General features: G+C 42.1%; 1 protein-coding gene across 6 annotated transcripts in view; it reads right to left on the minus strand.

Annotated features, from left to right (window-relative positions):
• Nucleotides 1-4,915: 4,915 nt before the first annotated feature.
• LOC147629048 (tRNA/rRNA methyltransferase (SpoU) family protein) overlaps nucleotides 4,916-26,617 on the minus strand; it is a 276,989-nt gene continuing 255,287 nt past the window's right edge. For 3 of the 6 annotated variants that reach the window (XM_086812260.1, XM_086812263.1, XM_086812264.1), the window contains 14 exons: nucleotides 22,034-22,081; nucleotides 21,790-21,897; nucleotides 21,172-21,246; nucleotides 17,985-18,035; nucleotides 12,115-12,261; nucleotides 11,879-12,021; nucleotides 8,040-8,148; nucleotides 7,793-7,861; nucleotides 7,415-7,697; nucleotides 7,136-7,287; nucleotides 6,943-7,013; nucleotides 5,839-5,995; nucleotides 5,571-5,740; nucleotides 4,916-5,428 (listed from right to left, as the gene is read on the minus strand). In XM_086812260.1, coding sequence (XP_086668386.1) covers nucleotides 5,573-5,740; nucleotides 5,839-5,995; nucleotides 6,943-7,013; nucleotides 7,136-7,287; nucleotides 7,415-7,697; nucleotides 7,793-7,861; nucleotides 8,040-8,148; nucleotides 11,879-12,021; nucleotides 12,115-12,261; nucleotides 17,985-18,035; nucleotides 21,172-21,246; nucleotides 21,790-21,897; nucleotides 22,034-22,081 — 1,581 coding nt within the window. In that variant the 3' untranslated portion in view covers nucleotides 4,916-5,428; nucleotides 5,571-5,572. Of the gene's footprint in view, nucleotides 5,450-5,570; nucleotides 5,741-5,838; nucleotides 5,996-6,942; nucleotides 7,014-7,121; nucleotides 7,288-7,414; nucleotides 7,698-7,792; nucleotides 7,862-8,039; nucleotides 8,149-11,878; nucleotides 12,022-12,114; nucleotides 12,262-17,984; nucleotides 18,036-21,171; nucleotides 21,247-21,789; nucleotides 21,898-22,033; nucleotides 22,082-26,617 lie in introns of all 6 variants that reach the window. The other 3 variants (XR_015267878.1, XM_086812261.1, XM_086812262.1) reach the window with 3 other exon arrangements.

Raw genomic sequence — 26,617 nt, forward strand, 5'->3', positions numbered from 1 at the left:
AATGTTAGGAGCTAGCAAGGATTTGGTTACATGTCTGGTTTTGGCTTTGATGCTACTCGGGGTCTATGCTTAGCATGATTTAAGTTAGGAAAAGTGCTTTGGGAGATGAGAGTTTTCGGGTCTTCGTTTTGGCATCATAGGTACCTTGACTAGCTAGGGTGCTTTTTTGGAACCCATTGCTTGGGGGCCTCCTTTGGGGGTTTTTGATGTTGGTATTTGGGAGGTGGCCAAAAGGCCTTCTTCATCTCTCCATCATCGCAAGGTTTTGGATCATGTATTGGTTTGCCAAAGAGATTTGGAATGTTGTTATTGGCATTGAGGGACATCCTATCTTGTCAACACATGATAATATAAGTACTTTGGATAGTGACACTAGTTAAGATATAACTATGGCATCTTTCTCCACACCTCCCATAGCAGAACAATCCCAAGTGGGTTATTAACCCCAAGTGGGTTGTTCCACACCTCCCATAGTGGAACAATCCAAGTGGGATGGCATGGAGGAATAAACACATGAATTGGTGGCACTCTCTGTGGTGGTTTTTTGGCTTGCTTCCTGGCACTCATGTATCCCTGTCTTCCAATCTTAGAATATCTATGCACATATTGGTTGGTTGTCTTCATATCACTTGCGGCCTCCTCTCTTCTTATTTGTTGTGAGAAATGGCCAATAAAACTCTTTGCTAGGCCTAACAAACCGGCCCAAAAAGAAAGGTGAAGAGGAGCATTATTTCTTATATTCGCTCATGTAAAAGTGCCAAGCAAGCTTGGATGCACTTGTTACACTTTACTAGGTGTGTAACGAGGCACCAATAGCCTACTTACGTAAGCAATTAGATTCCGAGCATATTAGTGAGAGAGATTTAATGAATGAGTTCCTCATAAGGATTAAAGATCTCATGGAGCATAGTAATGGATGAGTTCCTCACAAGGATTAAAGATCTCATGGAGTAGCTTGTATGTATTAATGAGGCCTATGCAAACAATTCATTAGTGTGTCTACTATTCTCATCGCTTTACCAGGTTTATACTAGGGTTTTGCATCCACACTTTAGCTCATGATGAAGGGTAACCCCAATGCCCTTACATTTTTGATGAGTTGGTTATAATGCTTTTGCAAAAAGAGCAATCTCGATAAAACTGAACTAGCATGCGTGTGGGAGATTAGGCGTTCACACTATCAATAAAAAAGGTAAAGATAAACCCCTTTATTAGGGTGGCTATAAGCCAAAGGTAGAATCAACTTAGTCTTCTAGAAAGGATGGGGGTGATAAGCTTAAGAAGAAGGCAAATGCAACTATTGTCGGAAGCTAGGCCATTATTTTAATGAATGCAAAAAAAAACTAGAGAAGGAGAAGAAGAAAGAGTTAGACATGGCTATGGTGGAACTAATGCATCACTATCAAGTGTTGAAAAGAAAGGGTCAATGAACTATGTACTAGAAGATTGTGCATTTAATGTCCGCTATAATTATAATCCTTCTGTCCATAATACATGCATGTCAATGATAGATCAACATGTTTGATACTTTGATAGTGGTGTTAGCGAGCACATTACTTCTCATCAACATGATTTATTTTCCTCCCTTGAGTCTACTCCTCAAAGAAGAACAATCATATGTTTAAACAACTTCTCATATCTAGTAAAAGGACTTGATAAGGTTATTCTCATTATTGCAAATGGTGGGACAATCACTCTCTAAGAAGTCTTGTTTGTTCCAAGTATTAAAAAGAACTTGCTGTCAGTCTTTGCCCATTGCTAGTGCAAGCCTAGTGGTCATATTTGTTAGTCACAGGTGTACAATACATGATTGGAGTAATGGAGATATCATTGTAGTATTCATACTCTAAGCCATGGGCTTTACATGTTGGACAAGTATGAGAGATTGGCACATAATGCTTGTTCAATTATTACTGCTACATGTTCTATGAGTGACGTAGAGCTATGGCATGCCCACTCTGGCCACTTGAATTTTGGTAGTTTGCTGCACCTTAAAAGAAAAGAGATGGTGTTACAGTTTCTAAATCTTGAGGCACTTGTCAAACATATATGTGAGAGGTACCTTTTGGAGAGAAAGATGCAATGGACATCATTCCTGAAAGATGCATCGCTATCTAGAAGTTACAACTTATATTACATAGTGACGTATGTGGTTCTACAAGGACACCATAGATCGAGGATATCTCTACTTTGTGACATATATTGATGACTACTCTATGTACACCTAGGTGTATCCATTAAAAGTAAAGTTCTATGGCTAAAAATGTGTACATGTAAAATTAGCACTCTTCATATAGATCGAGGAGAGGAAGGAGGGGGTATATATATCAAAGAAGTTTCATGTATATATAGTTGAAAGAGGCAATAAAACATCAATGCACAGTGCCTTACACACCTTAGAAAAATGGTGTGGCTAAGAGAACAACTCTCTCATGGAGATGACATGTTAAATGTTTAAAAGTTAGGATTAGCCTCATGTTTTTTGGTTGGAGATAGTTATGTATGACACTTATGTACTAAAGAGGTGTCACACCATATAATTACCTCTTATGAAGCTTGGAATGGTGTCTTATTATTATTTTGGTTGGAGGTAGTTATGTGTGCTAATTATATGCTTAAACAAATGTTCCACCAAGGACTTGCAAACAATTACCCCTTGAGAATCTTGGAATGGTAGGAATCTCTTTGTGACGGCTCATTTGTATGTTTTGGTTGTCTTGCTTATGCTCTTGTACCTAACTATTAACAACGCATTTTTGTGGGATACAACTAAAAAAGAAAAGGATATATAAACTCTACCATATGACCACAAAGCGGATTTTGCTAACTTTTCATGCTATCTTTATTGAGAACCGAAATCAGTCCCATGCTTTTATGCAAGAAACGACAAAACATATACTCATAGAAAATACACTCCTATCTTTGTACAAATGCCAGACAACCATATATGGAGAAAATGAATGCTCAACAAGATGCTTCAAATCAATCCATATCGACTGAAAATAAGCTTGAATTTTAGCCCATAGAGATCAGCCTATTAATGAGGTAATTGTGGATGATGGAAAGATACCCATACAAGCATCCAAGAGTATGCCAAAATGACTAGTGAAGATATTACAAGACAACAAATTAGCTACTCTTTTACTTAGCACGACACATGCAAGTTCTCATCATGCATCTTATTCTCTTATGGTTCATGCTCTCATTGCCAATATATGTGTTTTCTTTGAAAAAGCACAAGAAAATGATCATTGGATGCAAGCCATACATGATGAATATGACTCAATCCTAAGAAATGACACTTGGTATTTAGCATATTTGTCTCATGGTGGTAAAAAGACCGTTGGTACAAAGTGAGTTTAAAAGCTTAAGCATAAAGCTGTGGTAACATTAATCACTATAAGACAAGGCTTATTGCAAAGGATTATACTCAAGAGAAGGGTACAGATTATGATGAGATCTTTGCAACATGCGTCTCGTATACGATTAGGTGTATTATTGCATTGACAATACATCATGTTGGAATATACATCAGTTAGATATATCAAGTCTACCTTCTTAAATAGTGAATTGCATAGGTGAGCCTTAAATTCCTTAATTGAGCTAATTGGGATCGAGTGGATGTTTATGCATAACATTCTTTAGGGCACAATAAACATTTCTATCTATTCTTGGCTAGAGACAAGGGAGGCAACACTTGCATTGACTAATAGGTAGCATTTGTCCTAGAGTACAATTGAATGTATCATTTGGATCAAGAGTTTTTAATTGGATTTAAGTAAATTATGCATCAAATGCTTTAATCATGGAGATAACTACATGCAACTTTTGATTCTTATAAAGGAATGAGTAAGGAACAATCAATCATTTAAGAAACTCCAATGTGTAATCACACAACTATTTGTAATAGACAGAGAAAACGTAAGAGATTCTTTCTTAAGGTGTTGTTTCTCCTCTGGCCTTGTTGTACTTACTTGAAGAGTAAATAGTTGTTCCAAGCTTTAAAATGGCAAGCCATTAAGAACCTTATAATTAGAACTTGTAATGGAATTTTTGACTATTCAATTTTTCCATTTTAGTTTAGGAGGAACCAAAGGAAATAAAAACATGGAAAATGATTACACTATCCTACTTCAACAATCTAATATATGTAAACATGTTCCTGAATGTTATTGCATAAGCACATTGTATCACCTAGTTACATGTCTCCTGCATATTTACCCAAGTAATTTTATCCTTATGAAGTTACCCATGAATACTTCGCATGCATTAATAATTGTAATCTTGTTCTAGATTTGCTACCTAATCTACACATGCAAGTCAAAATCTCCTTGATGATGGGCATGGTACAAAATCTAGAAGCTCTATGTAACCCCATTTACCAACAGCCAACCACCATTATATATTTGCCACCTTTGAAGATAAAGCATACAAATCTAGATGTGACCACCTAACCTATTTGCCACCCATACCTAGCCATTATAGGTGAAGTAATATATTCACTATCACTTGCCATGCATCAGTTATTCAAAAACCAGTAGCCAAGCCAAAAAGATACAAAATCTCTAGCGAAAAATATTAATATTTGATGCAAAGGCCTTTGGTCATCCTATCTACTCTCCTAACATATAGTATTGCCTAATAAGAGCAAACTAAATAAGAGCAAACTAAGGGCTTCATGAGAGAAAAAAATCTATTTGTTGCAAGCATGTAGTCATTGATCACCTTATATCGTTGCTAAAAGATGATCATATTCTCATCTTTATGGATGCAAAGAGCTTGCAAGTATTCATTACACAAGCTTTTGTATGTTGAATATGGTTATTTTTAAAACTCCTCGGGAATGGTTTTTTCTACCAGGTTCAACATAAAATACATGCTAGCTAGGGAGGATTACAACAAATGACACACTTCGTTGGTGGAAATTAGGCTAATTAGACTTGATTAAAAAAGGTAATCCAATGGCACACTAATCAAGATATAATCTCATCAATTGAGCTCTATGAATAAGCATTAGAGTACATCATTAATATAGGCTTTGTTGTCCCGTATGCTACTGAGGGTATGGATCATTTGTTTCACCCCTTTCACATGTTGTCCCCCTCCCCTCGTCCGGGTTCTTCTGTAAAGGTTGTCTTCTGAAGCTGACTATTAGCCGCAAAAGGATGTTCCCCTAGGCACTCTCATAATAAGGTTAAGGCTTTTTCCAATCAGCTGCAGGTCCACTGACAAAGAGTCTGACCCAAATAGGAACTTGTGAAGCTGACTTCCAATGACTCATACTACGGTGTCAGATGCTTTGCTGCAGAATTAATCTCTTGTTGCCATTAGGGAGATGATGACACACCTGTGACAACTCTTCTTGTATTGTCTGTTGTTAATCCATCTGCTTATCACATTGTTAATCTGACACAGAACCAGGCCTTGGCTACAAAAGGAAAACCCATTGCTAATCCTGGTTTAATAGGGACTCATTCACATGCATTTACCATTAAATCTACCCAGCTATGTTGCCATGATACCATTTGATGCAGCCCAGGCATGCAAAAGATGCAGAGTTTTGGCTTTACCATTAGTGCTTGTCCAGGTACTGCCTTGTATATTCCCATACAGCAATGGCTCCACTCACATGCACGTTAAGGGATCTAATGACTCCCAATTGCGGGATCTCGACACAAGCATCCAGATTCTGAATAATATCGATGGGGATACCCTCCTTTTCCTTTCCAAGAACCAAAACCTGCATCCAAAAATAAAGTGTCAGCTCTGAAACTCTTGATGGTCTATGCTAAGTAGCATTCTTTTAAGAAATCTGGACAATAAGTGTTGCGTACGTACAGTTTTCTTTGGAAAGTTATACTTGTCAAGTGAGATGCTGTTGGCAGTCTGCTCTAGCCCCACTAAAGTATAGCCTTCCTTCATCTTGACTGCAAGATACTCCTGGAGGCTTGCTTCAGGTATTTCCTTTATGGGAACCCACATTTCTGCAGTGACACTGATCAAACCATACATGGCATCAAAGCACTAGACAAAAACGTTCGACCGTATCAAGCTAAGTTGACTGAGTTACACAAACAGGGCTACTAAGGTTCCCATGTCAAACACGCAAGACTAAATGCAACAACTCTCAACAGTTATTACAGACAACCATGACTTACTCACATATATTCAGATGACAGAACCCGTGAGTAATCATGCAAGACAAAAGCACTGATATCTCTTATGAAAGTGTTATACAGATTGGATCTTGCCTTCTGTGCAGACTGTAATAAACCATTACAAAAGATGGGGCAAGACTTAGTCTGTGAGTGGAGTATAAGGGAGCTCACTAAGCTGATTGTAACTACAATGCTGTGTGCTTCATAGTGTCCTCTGTCTGCTCTCTATGGCACTGTGCTATTGTGTATGAGTGTCTCTTATGTATATATGTATGGGGCTCCTCACTCTCCCCATCAGATGGAGTATCAGAGGGTTACTGATAGTGCTTCACATACATGTGAATCTACTTACACACATGAGAGACTTGTGACGGGGTTTGAGTTCTATTTGAGAGGGGAGCCATGCTGGTCAGTCTGCCTTGCGTACAATTGCAGTGTAAAAATACATATGCAAATACCCAACATACATGTAGATAAAGTTATAGAGAAGACCAAGAAAGTGAGCACTCCACAGCTGTTTGTATCCTTAATTATGAAGCTGACAGATGAGGCTCATCAATATCTTCAAAGAAAACTATGCTCAGTTGCTCACACAATCGTAGAGTAGATAATACTACATGGTAATTCCTTTGAGGTTTGCATAACTTGGTTTCCGTATGAACATATTTCCACCTTTCCAGTAAGGTCTTTTCACCCTGAAGCTCATTCTTAATAGGTAGAAAATCAACAAGGCTAAATGGTGGAAGTAAATGTATACACGTTTAACAAAATTTTATCAATTCACCTTATCAACTGAAACTGCCTGTCCTGCATAATGCTCACATCCGCCAAAACCAAACTGGAAGCCTTGAAAACCTGCAAAAGTGTACGAGACCATGCATACCAAGATAAAATTTGCAGTCTAAAATTCTTAGAGCTGTAGAAGATTGAAAGCATGCTACATAGCATCTCCGATCATCTCACATGTGATGGGTTACCTCACAAGTCCGAGCTAGTCCAGCAAGGTTAGGTATGCGGCCTAACAATGTAGCAACCACTATCAGCTCTTGACGATTGCCGCGCATCTTGATTAGATCCTCCACTCTAGAATGTATGGTTGTGTGAAGAAGCTCCTCTTCTCTATCCATCACTGAGCAAAATAACCAAGGCCCGTTGTGTGGTGAGCATCAAAAGCTAACCACTGACATCAACCCCAAGAAAACATGACCAGTTAAAGGGAATTCATACAATCAACCAGGTCACCATCTTCAGAGAACCTGATAGTATTGATGAGGAGGTCTCGCTTGTGGCTTGATTTTCAGGCAATTTTTTCTCCAAATCTGTGGTAGAAGTTTCTATGAATCTGAGAGACCCGATTTTCCTTTGAAAGTCACAAGGTCTGTCACCTGTAGACTTAGAGTTTTTAGCTGTGGCAGATAATGATGTGACTTGCTCTTCTCTTGAATGATTACATGAGACTTTTCTATAATCAGACATTTCTTCGCTACGTAATGCGAGTGTGTCTGCAGCCATGGAATGACGCAGGCCCTCTCGTGCCTCCTACAAACAGTCTCAAAACAACAGCAGTAAACTAGTCAGATAATACAAGAGCATGCATGTTTTGGTTTTTACTTGGACTCGGGAAGATCACTTACATTCAAGAAGTAGGAAACTCTATCCATAAGCGCGATTGGAGCACACTCAAATGGAATGTCTTCCAGAGGCTGTCACAAAGGATGACATTTGTCAAAACTAATGGTAGCCCTTAGACATGCCAAGTTCAAGTAAGATTCTGAAACTGGTTATGACCAATCCAATTAGCAAGGATTTAGCCCACAAGTATGTGCCTTAAATCATCAATACATACGTATAAAAGACTACAGAAAAGCATTGATTTAGTACCTTTGAGGGATCTTCCTCACCCCCATTATGTATGGAGAATATGCCTCTTGGGGTAGCGGCAGCAGTCGGATCAAATGAACTCAAGAACTTTTCTATAGATACCCTTATCCTGAAAAGGCAATTTTAAACATTGATTCAGTGCAATTTAGAACATAATTTGTAATGTTTGCAGTGCAAACACAATTTTAAACATTGATTCAGTGAAATTTAGAACATAATTTGTAATATTTGCAGTGCAAACACTATGTCCACTCAGACAATCCACCCTCCATTCTATCTGCCCTCTGCCCCCTGCTTGCAAGCTTCTCCAGCCTCACATTTGAGCTTTCCCTCTCCCCAGACAGTCTGACCTCCACCCTCTCCACTTCGTGCTTATTCTCTTCTTCCAGCCGCCCTTCTTGACCCCCACACCCCCACTTCCCCCCTTCCTCCCCTTCTTCATTGCAACCCATCCACTTATCTGCCTTTGCCCCTCACCTGCTCTCCTTTCTGGCCATAGTTGCACAGCATGACGGCACTTAATTGCTTACCCTGGGAGGTCCATTGCATCCTATCATCCACGTCCCAGTAACTTGTCAAATGCAACTTTCCAAAGTCGACCCAGTTTCTTTCTACCTCCAATTGCATTAGTAGAGTCCATTACATTAGTTGGCAGGATCGCCCATAGCGATCTCAGAGATAACCTGTAAGCCACTATCAGTGGCACATTATAAATATCCAACTCCTTGGATGAAGTTATTTTAGAGTTCATTTTGATAATGAACAGTGCACTGCAGAGAAGGCCTCTCATTTTGTGCAGCTGTACAACCTAGTGTGCTAGGTGGTGCCATGTCTTCTCACCCGCCGACCTCAATCTGCAGCAGAATTTTCCATGACTGTTTTTTGGGCCTGCCCAAGGGATACCACGTGCTTCTTCGGGCCCTAACCATCACCAAATGAGGCAGTGGCTGAGTCCCCTGTCAATACAGCATCCACAAGAAAAATTCAGCTCGAGCACAGCACCACTTCTCAAAAAATCCCCAACCACATCATGGAACCAAAGGGCCCCACACTCGGGCATTCGGAATCCAGAAGTAGCTGCCTACTACTGATACCCTACATAAGAGCAAATGCCCAGAAGAGGATGGTTTATCCCCATGGTTCCAATAATGGGAAATTACTAGTGCTTCCAACAATGTTGTGACTCACACTGTATGTCACAATGTCTCTCTTATTGCCTCATACAGCTCATTCTCAGAGGCAGTGATGGTTCTCTCCAATCAGCCAGTTGAGACTGATCACATTTCTCCACATGGCTTCCAAACTCATTCTCAGGGGCAGTGATAGAACTCCAGTCAGCCAGTGGAGACCGATCACATTGCTCCACATGGCTTACAAACTCATCCCCAAGGCTTTCAGCCTAAGATTGCAGCTGTTGCAGGATTTGATTCATAAGAGTACAAGAAAATTTAAACAGGACGGACATATATTTGATAACTGACTCTCTTGTTGGGTTGTAGACCGATGGCCAAAGCAGATCAAACAGCCCATGGTCATCCTGCTGTTAGATTTTGAGAAAGCTTATGATACAATGGATTAGAATTTCCTCAAAGGCACTCTTATGCAGTTTAGTTTCTAAAGGAGTGGATCATAGGAGTTCCCTCCCTCTACCCCACTGGCCACAGTTGGGTCCTCAATGAGGAAATGGGAACGGGGGAATGTTTTGAAACCCCCGGAACGGGAATGGGGGGAACGCCACGTCATCAAACAAAATTAAGAAAAATGTCATTTTAAATGACGAATTTTTAAGTAGGATAGGCTAAAACTTTGAAAATTTATGTTATGTATGCATAGTTGAGTGGAATAAATAGAGGCAAAATGCTTTTTTAAAAACATTTTGCCCTTTTTTAAAGGGTTTTTGGGCCTGTTACCAGGGGGAACGTTTCGGAGTTCCGAAATGTTCCGAAATGTTTTCCCCTGGCCGTTCCTTGTGGGGGAACGTTCCAGAACGTTCCCGAACATCCAGGATTGGGGAACGGCGTTCCCCCGTTCCCCCGTTCCCTAGAAGGGGAACAGCGTTCCCCAATAACAGTCCGACTCCTCATCCAGGGAGGCACAAGGCGAGAGCTTTCAGATGTCCAAATTAGTTCAGCAGGGCTACCCATGGCTAGTTAGTACGAAAGGTACGGTACGGTACGGTACGATAAAATACGGTACTAATTGGTACCTTAAAATTTTTTGAGGTACGGTACGATATTAGTACGTTTTTTTTAAAAAAATACTTCCTAAACTTAAAAATTGTAGACAAGAAGTTACAAAATAGTAGAACCATGAACATAATGTCATCATGCCATTAGAGTACAAAATTGCTACAAAAGGATAGGCCAAAAACTCATGGCATGGGCGACCGCCAACATGCGTACATACATGATACAGTATACTACATACTACAATACATCATGGATGGGCTAGAAGGAGATAGATGCCCAATGCCTAGAGAGCTATAACATATCAAAAGTCTACATCATCACCAACATCTACATGATCATCAACATGATCACTACTAGAGTGTCCATCAAGAGAGTTCTCTGAAGAGGACTCTTCAAAGGTGGACGAGACACTCTGGGGATCATTCTCGCTATGTAGGTTGCCATCATCATCAAACAAGGGCTCTCTAGGCAGTGGGGTATCATCATGAGGGGGCAATGGAAGCTCACTATAGAGCTCCATGAAGATTGCCTCCTCCTCCTCATCAGGCAATATGATCGCTTGCCTAATATGGCAATGGCAAGTGCACACGCTCCTGACAAACAGCTTCCTATAGGCTGCAAAGGGCGATGAATGGCTCTCTAGAAGACTGAAATTGCTCCACGCAACAACACCACCACCGCAAAAAAAAAATTAAAAAAAAAAATAAAAATTCGTACGGTATCGTACGAATCCGTACGGTACCGTACCGTATAGCAGGTACGTACGATTTCAGTCGTACGACGTACGGAACTAACCCTGGGGCTACCTTCTTGTGCCCTCTTTCTGCCTCTCTGCTACAGAGGACATGAGCTATTCATTGAGGTCGTGGGCTCATGTATCCCTAGCTAGCGGGTCAAAATATAACCTGTGGACTGAGTTTCCAGATGATGTAGGAGGCTTCATGCAAGAATATACAAAGGTTCTCGCGCCCTTGACTATCTTCCATCTTGCAGAAGGGGCTATCATAAACAGCCATATGTTAGTTACATTTTGGATTGCAGATTTAAAGGCACCTGCCTGTAGAGACTTTAATAAGATCCCCCGAGGCACCACCATCAGGTAGCTCTGCCAGCTCAATTGGCATGGGCATCACCCCTACACACCAATTTGTACTAGCTTTAAAGAGCATACCCAAAAACGATCCTTCACTGGAGCTCAGTGAAACTAGATTTGATCTCTAGAGTGGCTATTGTGTATTAGATACTCCATATCATAAAATAGTATAGAGCCTCATGTTGGTGTTTTTCTTGTGCATGTGTGAGGTAACTAAGGAGACTGATAGGGACCTATTTTTGTTTACCATCTGTTGGCACTCAGTACACTAGACCTAACTGGCTTTGTAAACTATCACTCTCCCTAAGCATGAGGGTGAAATTAAAATTGTTGATCCAGACATGCAGTGCATATCATTTCTCCTTCCAGGTGATCTGCTATGGGAGAATCTTCTCACACATAAACTCATGTAGTGCACGCCTAGAAGGCACACGGGAGTGGAGACCACACTTAGGGTGGATTTTTATGGAGGCAGAAATCAAGGTTAGAGTATTAGGACAGTGAGCAAATCCCTCTCCTTCCTCCCAGTTAGGGTATTGGGGCATCAATCTCATTACCTTCTGCAGTCGTTGTTTCCATCCAAATATGACACTATTGATTGTAAGCACTTCTTTTCCAGAGAAGAAGGCAGGTCCTTGTCCCGCTCAACACAGGGCGGTGAGATCTTTAGGATCTTATGCAGCACTTCATATATCAATATCTGAAACAAAACGTACGCGCACCATAATTCTACAAATCTGCAAAATGATGTAGCAGCCATACTCCATGTATAGTTATTCAACCCCAATCAGACCTGAGAAAAGCTGCGCAATGGATGATGATGGGTTGTAAAATATGGCATAACTGCTGGCACCACTTCCTCAATAAGCTTGTTCTGAAGGGACAGTGGAGTTGCATGCATCAACACATTTACTGAAATGAAAACATAAGATGCCAATGCCTGCATTCAACAGTGGGAAAAGATTTAATACGTTAATGTATCAGCCAGAGGGGCATGAATACCAGTGCATTTGAATCAAATAAAAATGAAGTTACTTGAGTCTCAGAGTAGACAATAGTGATGAGCTTCTCCTTTAACATTTGTATTACTGTTAGCACTTGATTATGATTGTGCATAATTATAAACAGGAACACATATGACCTGCTAGAGACAGAATTGCCCCTCTGTTCTCATCTCGCAGCTGTGGACAAAGATTGGGAGAACATAAACATACTTAGGGAGATAGCCCCTCGTTTGGAACTAAGAGATCCTCTTTGGATTTTCCATCAGTGATTGCATTCTTTGAATTCCACCTGTATAAAGGACTCTGTCTTGTTATGTTATGTTCTACTTGAGAGAAGTTTCCTTTTTGCAAATAAAAATTGTATACTATAATGATCAGCGAGGTGGTGTCAGCATCAAAGGTTGCTTCCAAAGCTCCAACTTATATTTGCTACAAACCCATAAGAGCTCTGCTGAATATGGTCAGATTTAGAGGAAGATAAGAATTAGTTCTCACTTGGAATCAGCCAAAATTTTCTGCAGCAAAGGTGCTGCATGTATCCTGGTTGTTCTTGAAGCCACACATAACAGTTGCTACAATGAAAAAAGCAGCTCAACTTCATCCTTCTTAGAGTTGAAATAAGAGGCCACTTAATTCAAACAAAAATATTGGCTGGGTTCAGCCAACCTGGCTTGAAAGACATGTGAGAAAGTGGCTACAATGACCAGCTCAACAGCCTTTGTAGCGCGTCCCAATTGTCCAGCCACCAGAAAGTGACGCATCTGCGAAAAAAACAGGAGGGTAAACACTGTTTGCAGAGACCCCACCCCCGTTGTTGACTTTCCCTCCCTCTTAAAGCTGAGCACAAGGGCTGAAAAGATATAGGTCAGCACTGTATGGCCTACATAAAGCCACCCCTAGTAACTCACCATGAGGTAGCATGAGGCCCGAAACCCTTGCAGCAACCACAAGAAACCTGCTTGCTAGGAGGCATCCCTGCCTCATGGAACCGGAGATCTGAAAGCGCTCACCATGCCCCCTGCAGGATAAAATTGTGCTATGGGCCTCTCTATACATGCAAGAGACCCCTTCGATTCACTCCTGGGAGAAACCCATCCGTGCCATCGTGCCTTCCAAGAAGTCCCAATCCACTCTGTCATAAGCTTTTTCAAAGTCTAACAAGAGAATGGCAAGGGGTTGTTGGCTAGATTTAGCCCACTCCACAGCTTCCCAGAATGAAAAGATATTATAAAAAATACTCTTTCCTTGGAGGAAACCATTTTGTATATCATGAATAACCCTTTGAAGAATAGGCTGAAGCCTCATACTCATTGCCTTCGCTAAGATTGTGTAAGCAGATCCAAGCAGAGTTATGGGTCTCCACTGTCTAATATTGGTCTCGTCTCCCCTTTTGTGTAAGCCCAGCGGGGCGTGCAGTGACTCAACCACCTGTCCAAGAGATAAAAATATAAAGAGAGAGAGAGGAAAGAGAGAAAAGGGAATGGGAATCTTGCACAGTACACCACATTGAGCGGGGAATAGGCCCCACCCCTTTTCAGGAATTTATTCAGGAACAATCCATGCGCACGCTAGCCAGGATCAATACAATCAATGAATACAAAACAAATAAATATGCTGATGTAGGATATCCAAGTCGATGTCGATGTCGACGTACAAGATCTCTGATGTCGAGCACACCACGGGGATGACCCACAAGTATCTCTCACCGGGCTAGTACCAAATCCAAATATCCAAATCCAAATCCAAGTCGAAGTCCAAGTCCAAGTTCCATAACCAAGTTCCATGTTCATGTCCAACCTATAAGTCCTAGTTCCATGTTTATGTCCAAGCTTCATGCCCAAGCTCTATGTCCAAGTTCCATGTTTATGTCCAAGCTTCATGCCCAAGCTCTATGTCCAAGTTCTTCATGTCTATGCTCAAGTTCAAGATTCCATGTCCAAGCTCTATGCCCAAGTTTCATGTCCAAGCTCTAAATCCACTCGCTCATCCCATGAATAATCTCCACAATTCCTATAGCCTTGTCGATGACAAAAACCCTAGAGAAGCTCTTTCTGGCAAGAAAACTGATATAAAACCTATTTTTAATGGTTTTCGGGCCATAAAAACCTCTATAGAGAGAAAGATCTGATACAAATCTGAGGCAATTCTCCTCACCTTATCTAGATCAGTGTGAAATTCTTCCTGAGAATCTTGCAAGCATCTCAAACTGTCCCTAAAGTGCATAGGTCCATGCGCTGAGAAAAACAGTTGTTGCATCTGCCACCCATTTGTGTCCAAAATGCTTGATTAGCATGAAATGCAAACTCAGCCCGCTTATCCATGGCCACCTGTAACTCAGCTCTAATAGTGGACAAGAGATCTAGGATCCAAAGGGACTCAGGATGCTTCTCGTGTTCCCTTTGAAGTGCAACCAACATTCGTCTGATAGCTTGCTCCTTGTCTAGAGCCTCTTCTTTCTTGGCCAAAGCAACATAGTGATAGTGCTGGCTAGTCCTCTCCAAGGCTAAGGCAAGTCTTTCCCGGGGGTCAGGATCATCACAAAGCCTCCAAATCTCTCTTACCTCCAGTGAGATCACTGCATCCTGATAGAGACAGTTTCGAATACCAACACGAGGTGAACCCTTTTGTCTTTCAAGTTCCCTGAGGCACAAGACAACCGGCCAGTGATCTGATTTGGTAGTACCAAGAAAGATGGCAATAGAAGCTCCTCTATCTAGCCTCAGTCATCCACAACCGTGCAAAGATGCATCCATCCCCGCTTCTACGCTTATGCCATGAGTTAGATAAAGAGTAAAGCCTCCTCTGGAAATCCTCCTCTGGATTGCCATAGAGCTTTCCATCTGGAGGTGTAAACTGCGCATAACACCCACCCAATTTAATAAGAACTACCGAGACATGCTAATTTTAGAATCCTAAAATTTAGGAGAATCCCAAATTTTTAGGAATTTAGGGCCCCTCCAAGTTGGCAGTCAAATGAAAGCTCTTTCCGAGCACTTATGAAAACAGTGTTAGGATTTGAAAAAAGGAACTTCTTCAACAAAATTCCATGCAATGTTAAGTTAAGAAGCTGATTTATCATAAAGTGATCTCTAAAGCTTAACATGCCCATTTTATTGATTTGTCTACAGATCTAGCCCACACTCGAAGGCATTAATCCTTTCAATGTACAAGCTGCTCTACTATGCTCGAGTTTTTGACCACAAGCGCCTATTCGGGACATATAGGTGGGTGTGCACTATCTATCTAACCCACAGTGTGGGTCGACATGTCACCGTTCATTAGTAGCCTACCTTATGCGGACAAATATATCCATCATGATAGATTAGTTGTAGTTGTTTTCACTTACATGGAATCTTTTTAGCTTAGATATCTACTGGAAGGAAAAGATTCTTAATTTTCGACAAAATCTACTCGACTTGTACATGAACTCAATGCCTAACTACAAAAAAAAGATAGATGATATATTGTATTCCTCCTTCAACGTTGGGAAAATACCCTTTTTATACAAAAGCACCAAGGCCTTACAATCCCTTTGTTTTATGGGATAACTCACACACACCACCTCCTTTCACATGTGGATACATGGACAAGATACCCTGCTAGAGAATATAATATAAATGAAAAACAAAAATTAAAAGAAGGATATAGTTCTATTCGGTTATGATAGCGACCCTGAGCTGCCATCGGCGACGAAGACAAGCTAGACAGAGGGGGTGCAACCCTCCGCACTATATGCATGCCACGCGGTCTTAAATGAATCCTTGGCGGTGGGATCAATGATGGGAAAGCTTGGGCACCAATCATGAGGGTGGTGTGGCCATCCGATCATTTTTGGTGGCCAGATTTACTTTTAGGAAACCAGGCCAAAGGCGATTTTCGGCGAGCGGTGTGCCAAGGGGACAGGCACAATTATGGTGGCTGACCGGCAAGGCCTTCGGGAAACTCAAAAAACTAAAAATAATTAGCTTTGGTTTTGCCCTTTCTCCACGATGGAGTTTATAGCCTAGTGGTTAGATGGAATGGCTTTGAAAAGCCCACGTCGTGAGATCAATTCTCATTTTGCACTTTCTACCTCTCCAAAAAATTCCTAAGTCCAAAAATTCAAAGTAAAATAGGCGTAAACTCCCAAGAAGTAAACCTGGGCATACAGGTAAACCCGGGCCCCGTGTGTCATGGTTTTTGAGCATGTCCAAAGACAAAGGAGGGGGGAAATGGAAAATAGAAAAAATTAGAGAAAGAAAATGATGTTGACCAATAGCAAGAAAAGAAGGAGAGAGTGAGTTTATTAGTAAACGAGAATCATACATAAGGCATGGTAGAAGACCTAATTTACCTAGGGTTCTTGGTGACTTTGGACATGCTCAAAAACCATGACACACGGGGCCCGGGTTTACCTATATGACCGAGTACCTGTATGCCTGGGTTTACTTCTTGGGAGTTTAGGCCTGATTTACTTTGAATTTTTGGACTTGGGAATTTTTGGGGGAGGAATTTTTTGGACTTCGTTGATCCCACCACCAGGGGTTCATTTAAGACCCCGTGGCATATAGTGCTGAGGGGGTGCAACTCACTAGGCACAAAGCAAAAGGTAATGGTTCCCACGAAGTGCACTTACTTGCATTTATCACAAGAGTCCTACATAGTCATCAGAGGATGTAGTGGGCCAGGTGGGTACTCCAAAAACCTTGCAAGCCACTGGGGGTCGAGTAGAGCCCTATTTCCTTAGGCATGTGCATCTACCGATTGTCCTTTGGCTGCCTAGTGGGCACTTGTAGCCAAAACCTTCCCGAAATCCTTTCCTTGCTGCAGAGGCAGAGGTATCTTTTGTTTTCTATCCCCAAAATGGCAGAGGCAGAGGATTGTAGTCTGCTTATGAGCGGACATTTTCATTTCAAAAAATATAAATATCTTTTCATGGAATAAAAAAGATCAGAATTCATCAGCATAGCAAACATTTGGCTTAGATGCAATTAGGTTTTTGGCATTCATGTCAGGTCCTAATCCTCTCGTAACAGTTTTTGATGTGTGCCCATTGGAGTAGCAATACTTCTACATCCAGCCATGTTAATGGATTTACATGCAATAAGTTATTTGGTATTCATATTAGGGCCGAATCCTTTCTTAGTAGCTGTTAAGTTGGGTCAGTCATGAGGTAGCATTACTTTCGCATCTATCCACTTTATAACGTTTCAAGATCTTCTACTGTACTTCCTGTGTGAAAGGAGCACATAACCACTATCCTGCCAAATCTCTAGCCCCAGCAATGAAAAGTAGTCCCAAATTAATTATTCGAAAGGCGGCTTTAGCTCATTCTTTCTCTTCTATCTTTGCTTGATTTTTTCTATAATCAAAAGCACCATCAGCTTTATTTGATTTTGTAATACATTCGCAGCCCATTATGTTTTTAGCAAGTCGCATGTTGGATCTTTCAGAATAGATTTATATTCAAATCCAGAAATACATAGATGCAACATCAAAACGTTTTTCAAATTACGCCATGCTTCATTAGCTAGTAATGCATCTCAAATAAGAGGAAGTATATTATCTCAAATATCTATGCCTGTGATGGCCAGCTTCTCTTTCTTCCTCATGGATGCACAACATAGACAAACAAACTAGACAAGTGTAGTTTTCTAAGGTGGGAGCTAACAAGTCTTACCTGTGTTTTCATATTGTAGTCAGCAAGTGCCGAAACTATTTTTTCCTGTACCTGCCATAGACAAATTTTGATATCAACAGGTCAGAAGTTTAACTTCCACCAGACACACAAAAGCACATCTCACATGCAAACTCCAATAATCAGAAGATAAACTAAAAGGGACTCAAGATCTTCTCTGAAAATAGAAAGACATTCAACAGATTGTAGCAATTGCCAATGGTCTCCAGAACTACCTCTTCTCTGCCTTGCATGGCCTCCTGTACCAACACTCAGGGCATCCCTGTGTAACCAATAACTCCCTTTGACATGCACAATGAGCTTCACTCAAACCAACAGATGAGCCAGAGACACTACCACGTTGATGATAGGTAGATGTAATTGCAAAAGTGGAGGTCCAAATCTCTTCCACTAACTTCCCAATGCGTGTGCATGTGTTGCAGATTAAACAAAAAATTAAACTTGCTTTGAGTGTTTGTTCCATGTGCGCTTCCAGTAGCATCTGTTGATGGCAATTTTGATCTGTAATGTTCTCCCCCCCAAAAAAGTCACCTTCCTTCAAAGGATTTCACCTTCAACCCTCTGGCCCCTTTACTAGGGTCCATTTGGAGATCAGCAAGGGCATTTCCACCCAACCTCTGTCTCTTTTAGCCACAAGCCATTCTATGCTAGTTACATCTCCACATTTGTAAATGAAAAAAAAAAGAAGAAAAGAGAAAAAAGTATATAAACATCACACAAAAGGCCGAAGGGTCTCAAGACCAAAATTGTTACAATGAATTTATGTAAGTAGTGGTATCATTTAAAAAGATAAAACAAACTGGGCATAGCATCTATCACTTTTACAAGCTCTCTACATCCGCTGAATGTGGCAGGGAGCTCCTATGTCTCTAGAGGATCTCTCTGATTTGGAGCTGCTGTATGGAGGACCGCCTCAGCCCAATAGGCCTCAAACTTCTGGCCTGCTGCATAAGAGGCGGAGTGATCGGTGGCTAATGTGCAATCCCCGGTCTGTCTGACGAGTTCATTGGAATTTGGCAGCCCACGTGATTGTCGATGAGTGCCTCCATCCTGGGTCGAGTGAGAGAAACTAGAAGTGAGTGGCTGTGAAGTGTTTGGAGCCTGAGTCCTGGTCTCTATGCTGGTGCAACTCCATCACATAGAGTTCCAGGCAGTGTTGGTCTAGAAAGTCTATAACCTGGGACAGTGGGCCAAAGCCATCTTTGAAGAGGCAGTGGAACTTCCTTTGTATCTCATACCACATTGGACATCTGAAAAGGTAGTGCTCCTTCGTCTCAACCTCTAGAGAGCAGAGTCTACACATCGTGTCCTCCCTTGCAATGCCCTCTGCTCTCCCAGTCTCTACTCTCACGCAATGTGATGAACTCCGATCTATCTGATATGGCATGTGGCATGTGTCTGCAGAGACAGCTGGGCTTCTGAATGAATCCATCATCATATATGAGCAGAAAATGATCCCGACAGAACTGCATCTTCATGAGAAGCTGTGGTGGATTCCGCCATGTAACAAGGGTCTATAATCGGGGGAGATGAGCCAGTTGATGTCCATTGTGCAGTAGACTGTAATGAAATAGTGATAGATGGTCCATATAAAGCCCCTAGGAGAGTAAACATCTTGTAATCCTGGCATGCTATCACTTGGCATGTCCCTGCTCTGCTAGTCACCTAGACGGTTCCAATGCAATGCCCAATCATTACAACATGCAAGTTCACATATCATACTTAAATATCGAAATCCCCGAGTTTTGAAGTTTGAGAGCACTTTGGCAAGGCCCTGCAGAGGGCTATGGCTCATACACGTTGTGTGGTGGCTGGGTGATGGCCTCTATACACCACCAACAGGCACACAAGAAGAAAACATAGTGGGATCAAAATTGGGGACACTGAAATTCCAGCTCCAAGGGCACCAATCTGACTTGCACTTGTCCTCAGCCCTCCAGCTGACTCAAGGGGACACTTCAACACCCTCCCAACCTCCTTGTCTGGTCCAGCTGCCTCCTCCAGCTGTCCTCCCAGGTCAGCACTGACCTCCAAAAGCTCTGATCATTCACCAAAAATCCTCTCCTGACTCCAGCTGACCAAAACAGCTCTTGGCTGACACAAAAAGGACTGAGTTCTGCTTTCGAAGTCCTCCCCTAGTCCCCACACAAAAAATCATCCTCCTGACCGATAGATTGTCCTCCACTGTCAACTCACCTCAAACTCTTGCTTCAGGACCTCTCTGCACCAGTCTGCTGCCCTCAGCTCACACTTCTCTGGCTCCCTTCGACTGTACAATCTGAAACAGTCTTGGCTGTCCGAAATAGAGTAAACAGACCTTTGTGTCAGATTACCTCTCCACTGTATCCGCTGACAACTCTAAACCCATAGGATGCATCAAACTGATCAGGATATCACATTACAGGATCTCTACTGACTTCAGCTGACCCACAGCTGCCTCCGAAATGACTGACCTCACAAAATACACTAAACTGATCCAACTGATACATGCTCTCTCTCTTCTGTGTCAACTGACACTTCCAGATGCTCAAACCACTCAAACCACACAAGGTCACATCACAATGGACACTGTGCTGACATCAGCTGACTCACAGCTGACTCTGGATCTACACTTAGCCCACTATCCCATCTAACTGCTGTCAGCTGACAACTCCCAAAGTGTCAGACCAGACTCACAAACACGTCACACCAACTCAGTTAAAACCATAGCAAGGTCCCAACACCACAGCTGACTACTCTGATGCTCAGCTGACACTAAACACACTCTGTACACTATCTCATTTGATTCTGACTCAGAATCAGGTCCCCTGTCATTAGACTCACACATACAGGAGCTTCATCTCCATTAACTCATCCAAAACCGCACATATCTCACCACAAAACCTCAAGACAACGAATAAAGCCCAAACACTCTGTCTGCTTCAAATGAACAATAACATAACAAGGTCTCAACAGCCCTGAGACCTAGACCTGGGCATACACATATCAGAAGAACACACGCAAGAAACACAGGGATTCCCCATAGATGGATCACAGCAACACTTCACACTCTGAACCACTGTCGTGCACAACAGGCTTCTCCACACAAAAACACTCTGATCCACTGTCGTGCACAACAGGCTTCTCCATTTGAAAGACTGAAAAAGCTTGAATTTTGGTTCAGTCTTACCAAGTGAGGAAACCGGAGGCAAATTTGAATCGCAAAAATCTCTGCATACTGCCGCACAGAGGGTAAATTGTTTTTCTGGACATACATCATACAACAGGTTAGATTATTGTATGTTAAAAAGACGGTACATTCGAAAGCAAGACAGTTTTATCCGTACATTGGGTCCACCATAGCCGTGCTGTTTCCTTTCAAAATAACATTAAAAATGCATCATAAGCATAGACCTTATGGGTACTTCATGAGCTCAGATGGCCACTGGCAGCACATCACCTTCACATGCAGGGAAGCTGGCCAGATGCCAAGGCACGAAAAAGACAAAATGTTTTGTTTTTGTAAAAGAAAACAGAGCGGGCATTTAAAATGATTGGAGGAGGATGGGTGTCTGCAGGCTGGCCGAGCTAGTAATGCCACCCTACATTTTGTAGACCATGGGGGTGAGGCAGCATTTTATCTGCTGCTCATCCAGCATGCATTTGAAGGGGATACATGGCTGTCCCCACACATCCAATGGTCATGCCACATCAACCAATATTTCTGGCATCCAGACCTCATGAAGCCACTTTTAGTGATAATAGTGTCGCTTCATTACTTTGATAGAAATCAGAGAAGAAATCTTACAAGTAAGCACTTTTGCAGCAGCCCCATAACTTCCCCGACAATATCATTATCAACAAATCGGGAAAGAATGCATGCCATCTGCCATGCTCGAGTTTTTCTCCTATGGATCTGCAGAATCGAAACCACTGTCATGCATTGACTACATTCCTAAAATAAAAAGGTACTTCTATCTTGCATTCCCACAATTCAAACACAGTTCCAGACCTTAGAGCTGGCTCGGCAAGAACTGAAAGAATTTACTTACTGCACTTTTCTTCTTGTAGAGCTCTTTGGATAGATCTGCATCGTTTGCCTTTGAAACAAAAAATTAGGCATCCTTAGACTAAACAATCAAAGCAATTTAAAGCAGAGTCATCACAGTTACAGGCCTAGTTGTGCATATCGTGTTTTAAAAAAGCAGGGCATAAAAGAAAAATATAAAATCTAACTTGTGTCAAACATTGATGACTCGGTACTGATACATAAATCCACCTTGGATACCAGTTATTTCTGTAAATGATTTTAAATTATGTTTAAACCCCTATTAATCTTTATGTTCGGGAGGCAATCATCCACCCACTAGACCAACAATTCCTAGACAACACCAAAGAGAAGATGGACTTTTTTTAGTTCACGGATTCCTATCTTACACACATTAAGTTGAGCCATTGCCCCAATTTTTGGTTCCTACACGTGGCAGAATCCCACAGGTATCCTAGAGACTAATAATGAGTGAAGAAACTGTGCATGCGCAGAATGCTTTGTATAGGAGATAGAAGTAACAAATACCAGTCAGATGAGCACTGCCTTAGTGACTATGTGCTTTACACTAGGAACAAAATCTGGAAAACCCCCTCCCCCCCTTTAGGGTATCTTATGATTATGGAAATAGGATCCTGTTTTTAGGTAGAAGAGTAAAAAATGCATAAGAAACTCCCAAATGATGTGCTTATAGCCCACTTCTCCCACTATTACAGAAACAGGGTTATTTAAAGAAAATAGTTATGTTTCAAATGCAATAAATAACCTCACTTTCTGTTAAATTGTGTATTAAGGACTAGTTTTAGGGACTTTGTGTTCATATCAACCATAAATCAGATTAAATGTCATAGAAAGAGCATTTTCTTGAACACTTCACAACTTTGATAAATAACCACAACTTCATGAGCTTTAGTGAATGGTCAAGACCAGAAAGATTCCAATATTGCAATGACTATTTGCGTGGTTTCTAGCTTGGTAGCCTAGAATGGCATAACGGTATGCTTAGAGATGTGCTTAGGTCTAAAATGATGGAAACCAATTTGGCTTTTATTAAGACAAATGTGCTCCATAGTCACATGAAAACCCGTTTTGTCCCTACAAAACACAAACTAGAATGCTTGGGTACCCTTATCCTCTTGCTTGCTTGAACCTGTGCATTGTCAATGTACTTTGAAACAATGTGTGTCCTTCCGTTCACGTATAAACATCTTGAAGCGCTTCAATGAAAATGGACACTGCAACCCATACCATTTTTGTAGCACGTCCTCTTCGTATGTGTGTCTTTCTCAAGTTTATATGAGTAGCTTATAGAGCTCGAACGAGCATGAACATCAAGGCTATGATTATATTCGACATGAGGAATCGATGGACATCGATAGAGATCTCAGAGTACATTGCAAGGTAGATAATTCCAAATTCATTACCACATTTGAATCTGAGTTACAAGTCATTCATCAAGTCATAGGATTTTCGTGTTCGTTTATGTGAGTGAAGAAGAAAAAAAAAAACCATACATAAGTATGGTGGAGAGTTGGCACGGTCCTCCTCAAAATTCTATAAACATAGGAGAACGTGTCCTTCCCCCGTTTCCCAAATAGCACTTTCGATATCGAAAGTGGACCAAAATGAAGGCGGCCATTAGTCCTACGTATTGATTCATGATACAAAACTCATTTTCCAATGTGGTAATGAATTTGTAATTTTCTAATTTGCGAGGTACTTTTGAATCCCCATAAAACATAAGAACATGCTCAAGCTCATCGATTGCGGATCTCAGACTAATGCTTTTAAATTCATGTTCATTCGAGTATTTCAAATATACTCTACACTACACGAAGGATGCTACCCAAGCACTCACACAAAATGCGGTAAAAGAATTAAAAAAAAAACAATCTTGTTTTGCAAGCTTTAGAGCATAGAGTGCACCTGGGTTTAATGATGATGTGTGTGTGTGTGTGTGAGAAATGAAATGAAATGTTATATTAACGTCTTCAAAAGAGAGAGAGAGAGAAAGAAAGAAAGAAAGATTTTATTAACGTCTTCCAAAAGACCGAACTCGGCCTATGAGACAAATCGGAGTACATGTATGGGGTATCCTCTGTCATCCCAACAAAATGAAAAAGTACTGAATAAAAAAAGCTGAATCTGGGTGTGCAGGGGATGGAGCTCTATTACTAGGAGAATGCAAAGCTATATGCATGGAGTATACAATCATGATATGCAACCTAGCTAGCTCCATCCTGTACCATACTGGGGGTATAAAATGGTATACATCAGTGAAGGGGGTGTCCACAGCTCCCTGAAGAACATGCCTGGGTGTGCTCTGAAGCGAGCCAGTCGCTCCGCACCCTCTCTGTGAAACTGAGCTCTGATCTCTGTCATCTCTCTCTGGTATAGGCGTGGTGTCCGAAAGCCAGGTGTCCTCTGTCTCCTGCGGGCTCTAAGTGTCTCTGCTCTCTGGAGAGTAATTCCCTGCCGTGTAGGGGCTGGGAGGGGTATGGATCTCTGAAAAAATGTAGTAATCTGTGTCTGTCGCCCCCCCTCTGGAGCTGTCTGAGCCTTTAATAATGTCTCTCTGTGGCGCTGTATGTCTAGAATGTATCTCCCCAGTATGCGCTGGTCTGCTGCCTCAAAGATCTGGCGTAGGGAATGTGGCTCTCTGAATAAAATGGGATATCTCTCTCTGATGGCTGTATATGCTCTGCATCTGCATACATAATGCTCCTCACTCTCCACCTCCTCTCTGCACAATCTGCATACCCTCTCCTCTCGGGGGATCCGTGTTGCTCTGCCAGTCTCAATCTCCAATCGGTGTGATGAAACTCTGAGCTGACCAATAGCCACTCGGGAGCCGTGTGGTAAAAAGCCCTCCATGTATCTAGGCCTCTCTATAAATCCATCATCAGTGATACTCATGAAGTGATCTCTGTAGTATAGCATCTTCGGTGGAAGAGGCTGTGTAGGCGATATCCATGTCTCTCGTGTATAGAGCTGCCATAGATCCTGTCTCAATACTCTGTTCCTCTCACTATGAGAGAGACGGATATGTGGTGCATCCCTGTCATACTGGAATGGTGGTAGATGATCCATGTCTAGGCCATGCTGTGAGAACCAATGTGTGACCTGTGCATACCATGATCCTCTGTCTCCTGCCTCAGCCAACTGTCTAGATGCCTGAAAAGCTCTGTATGATAATCTGTCCTGTGGCATCTCTCTGAATCTGTCTAGCAGGCATATAGTCTGAAATATGGCCTCTACCATCATAGGAGGCGCAGCAAACTCTGCTCGGATAATGTCATGAGGTATTGACGGTTTGCTGCGTATCATGCGTGCCATCATGAGGGCCTGTGGTCTCTCTATCTGTGTCCACCAATGGGTAGCAAGGCCTGGCGCCCATATTGCTGCTCCATACATCAATGCCGGTGTGACTAATGTGTCAAATAGCCACCCCTTCGTCCGGGGCTCCTGAAAATGCGCCTGGTGGCACTGTCTCTCTAGCATAGCCAATGCTGCATATCCCCGTGTCAATCTAGCTCTGGCTGCTGAACCCATGGTAAAGCGTGTGGCTGCTGCAGAGAAGGTAACCCCTAGGTACACGTATGATGTCACCACCTCCACCTGGCATCCTGCGAGAGTGAATGTCAGCTGACTCCTGCCCTGTCTCGATGTATGAAAGACCATAACCTTGGTTTTCCCAAGGTTCACAGTAAGACCCCTCTGTGTGCAGAAATCATGGAGTGCATGTAGATGCTGCTGTAGACCACCTGGGGACTCAGACACTAATACAATATCATCAGCATAGAGCATAATATGTACTGAGGTACCTGCTAAATCAACTCCATCTCCGCCTCCCCGTGTAATGAAGTTAGCCACCTCATCAATGTATAACCCAAATAGCGTGGGGGAAAGTGGGCATCCTTGCTTCACACCAATGGTGCTAGCAATAGTCTCGGACATACCTCCTGGACATCTGACTCGCCCAAAAACCTGCTCATATAATGCATAGATGCCCCATGTCATATCTGCTGGTATGCCAAGAGACTGCAGGCGCTGAAAGAGCCTCTCTCGTGGTACTGTGTCAAATGCCTTGCGGAAATCCACAAAGCAGCAATAGAGCTTTCTCTTCCTCACTCTGGCCTGATCAATCATACATCTCAAAGTGAATACATGGTCAGTGGTAGAGAAAGCTCTCCTGAAGCCTGCCTGCCCTGATGAGCGTAAACCTGCTCGCTCAGCATATAAGCTAAGCTCCTGCTCCAGCACTGCACCATAGAGTTTGGCCAGCACGTGGCCAACCATAACCGTCCTGTAGTTGCTCGGATCGAGCATATCCCCTGTTTTGTGAATCAGCACAATGGTGTGCATCGTCCACTCCGCAGGCAAACCCTCTGCTAGTGCCCTGTTAAACAGGTGTGCAAGAAAAGGAGCTAAAGAATCTACTGCATATATGAGATGCTCACCCTGCAGGCCCATATGGTCGGCGGCCCGTCCATGCTGTAGGCGGTGGATAGCTTCTTGTACCATCGAGTGGGTAAAGAAGCTAGCTGTGGTAGGTCGAGGCTCCTGTGGCTGAGGTATAGGTGGCTGC

The sequence above is a fragment of the Cibotium barometz genome, chromosome 18 (assembly GCF_041138505.1).
Source record: "Cibotium barometz isolate CiBa-2024 chromosome 18, ASM4113850v1, whole genome shotgun sequence".
Classification (NCBI taxonomy): domain Eukaryota; kingdom Viridiplantae; phylum Streptophyta; class Polypodiopsida; order Cyatheales; family Cibotiaceae; genus Cibotium; species Cibotium barometz.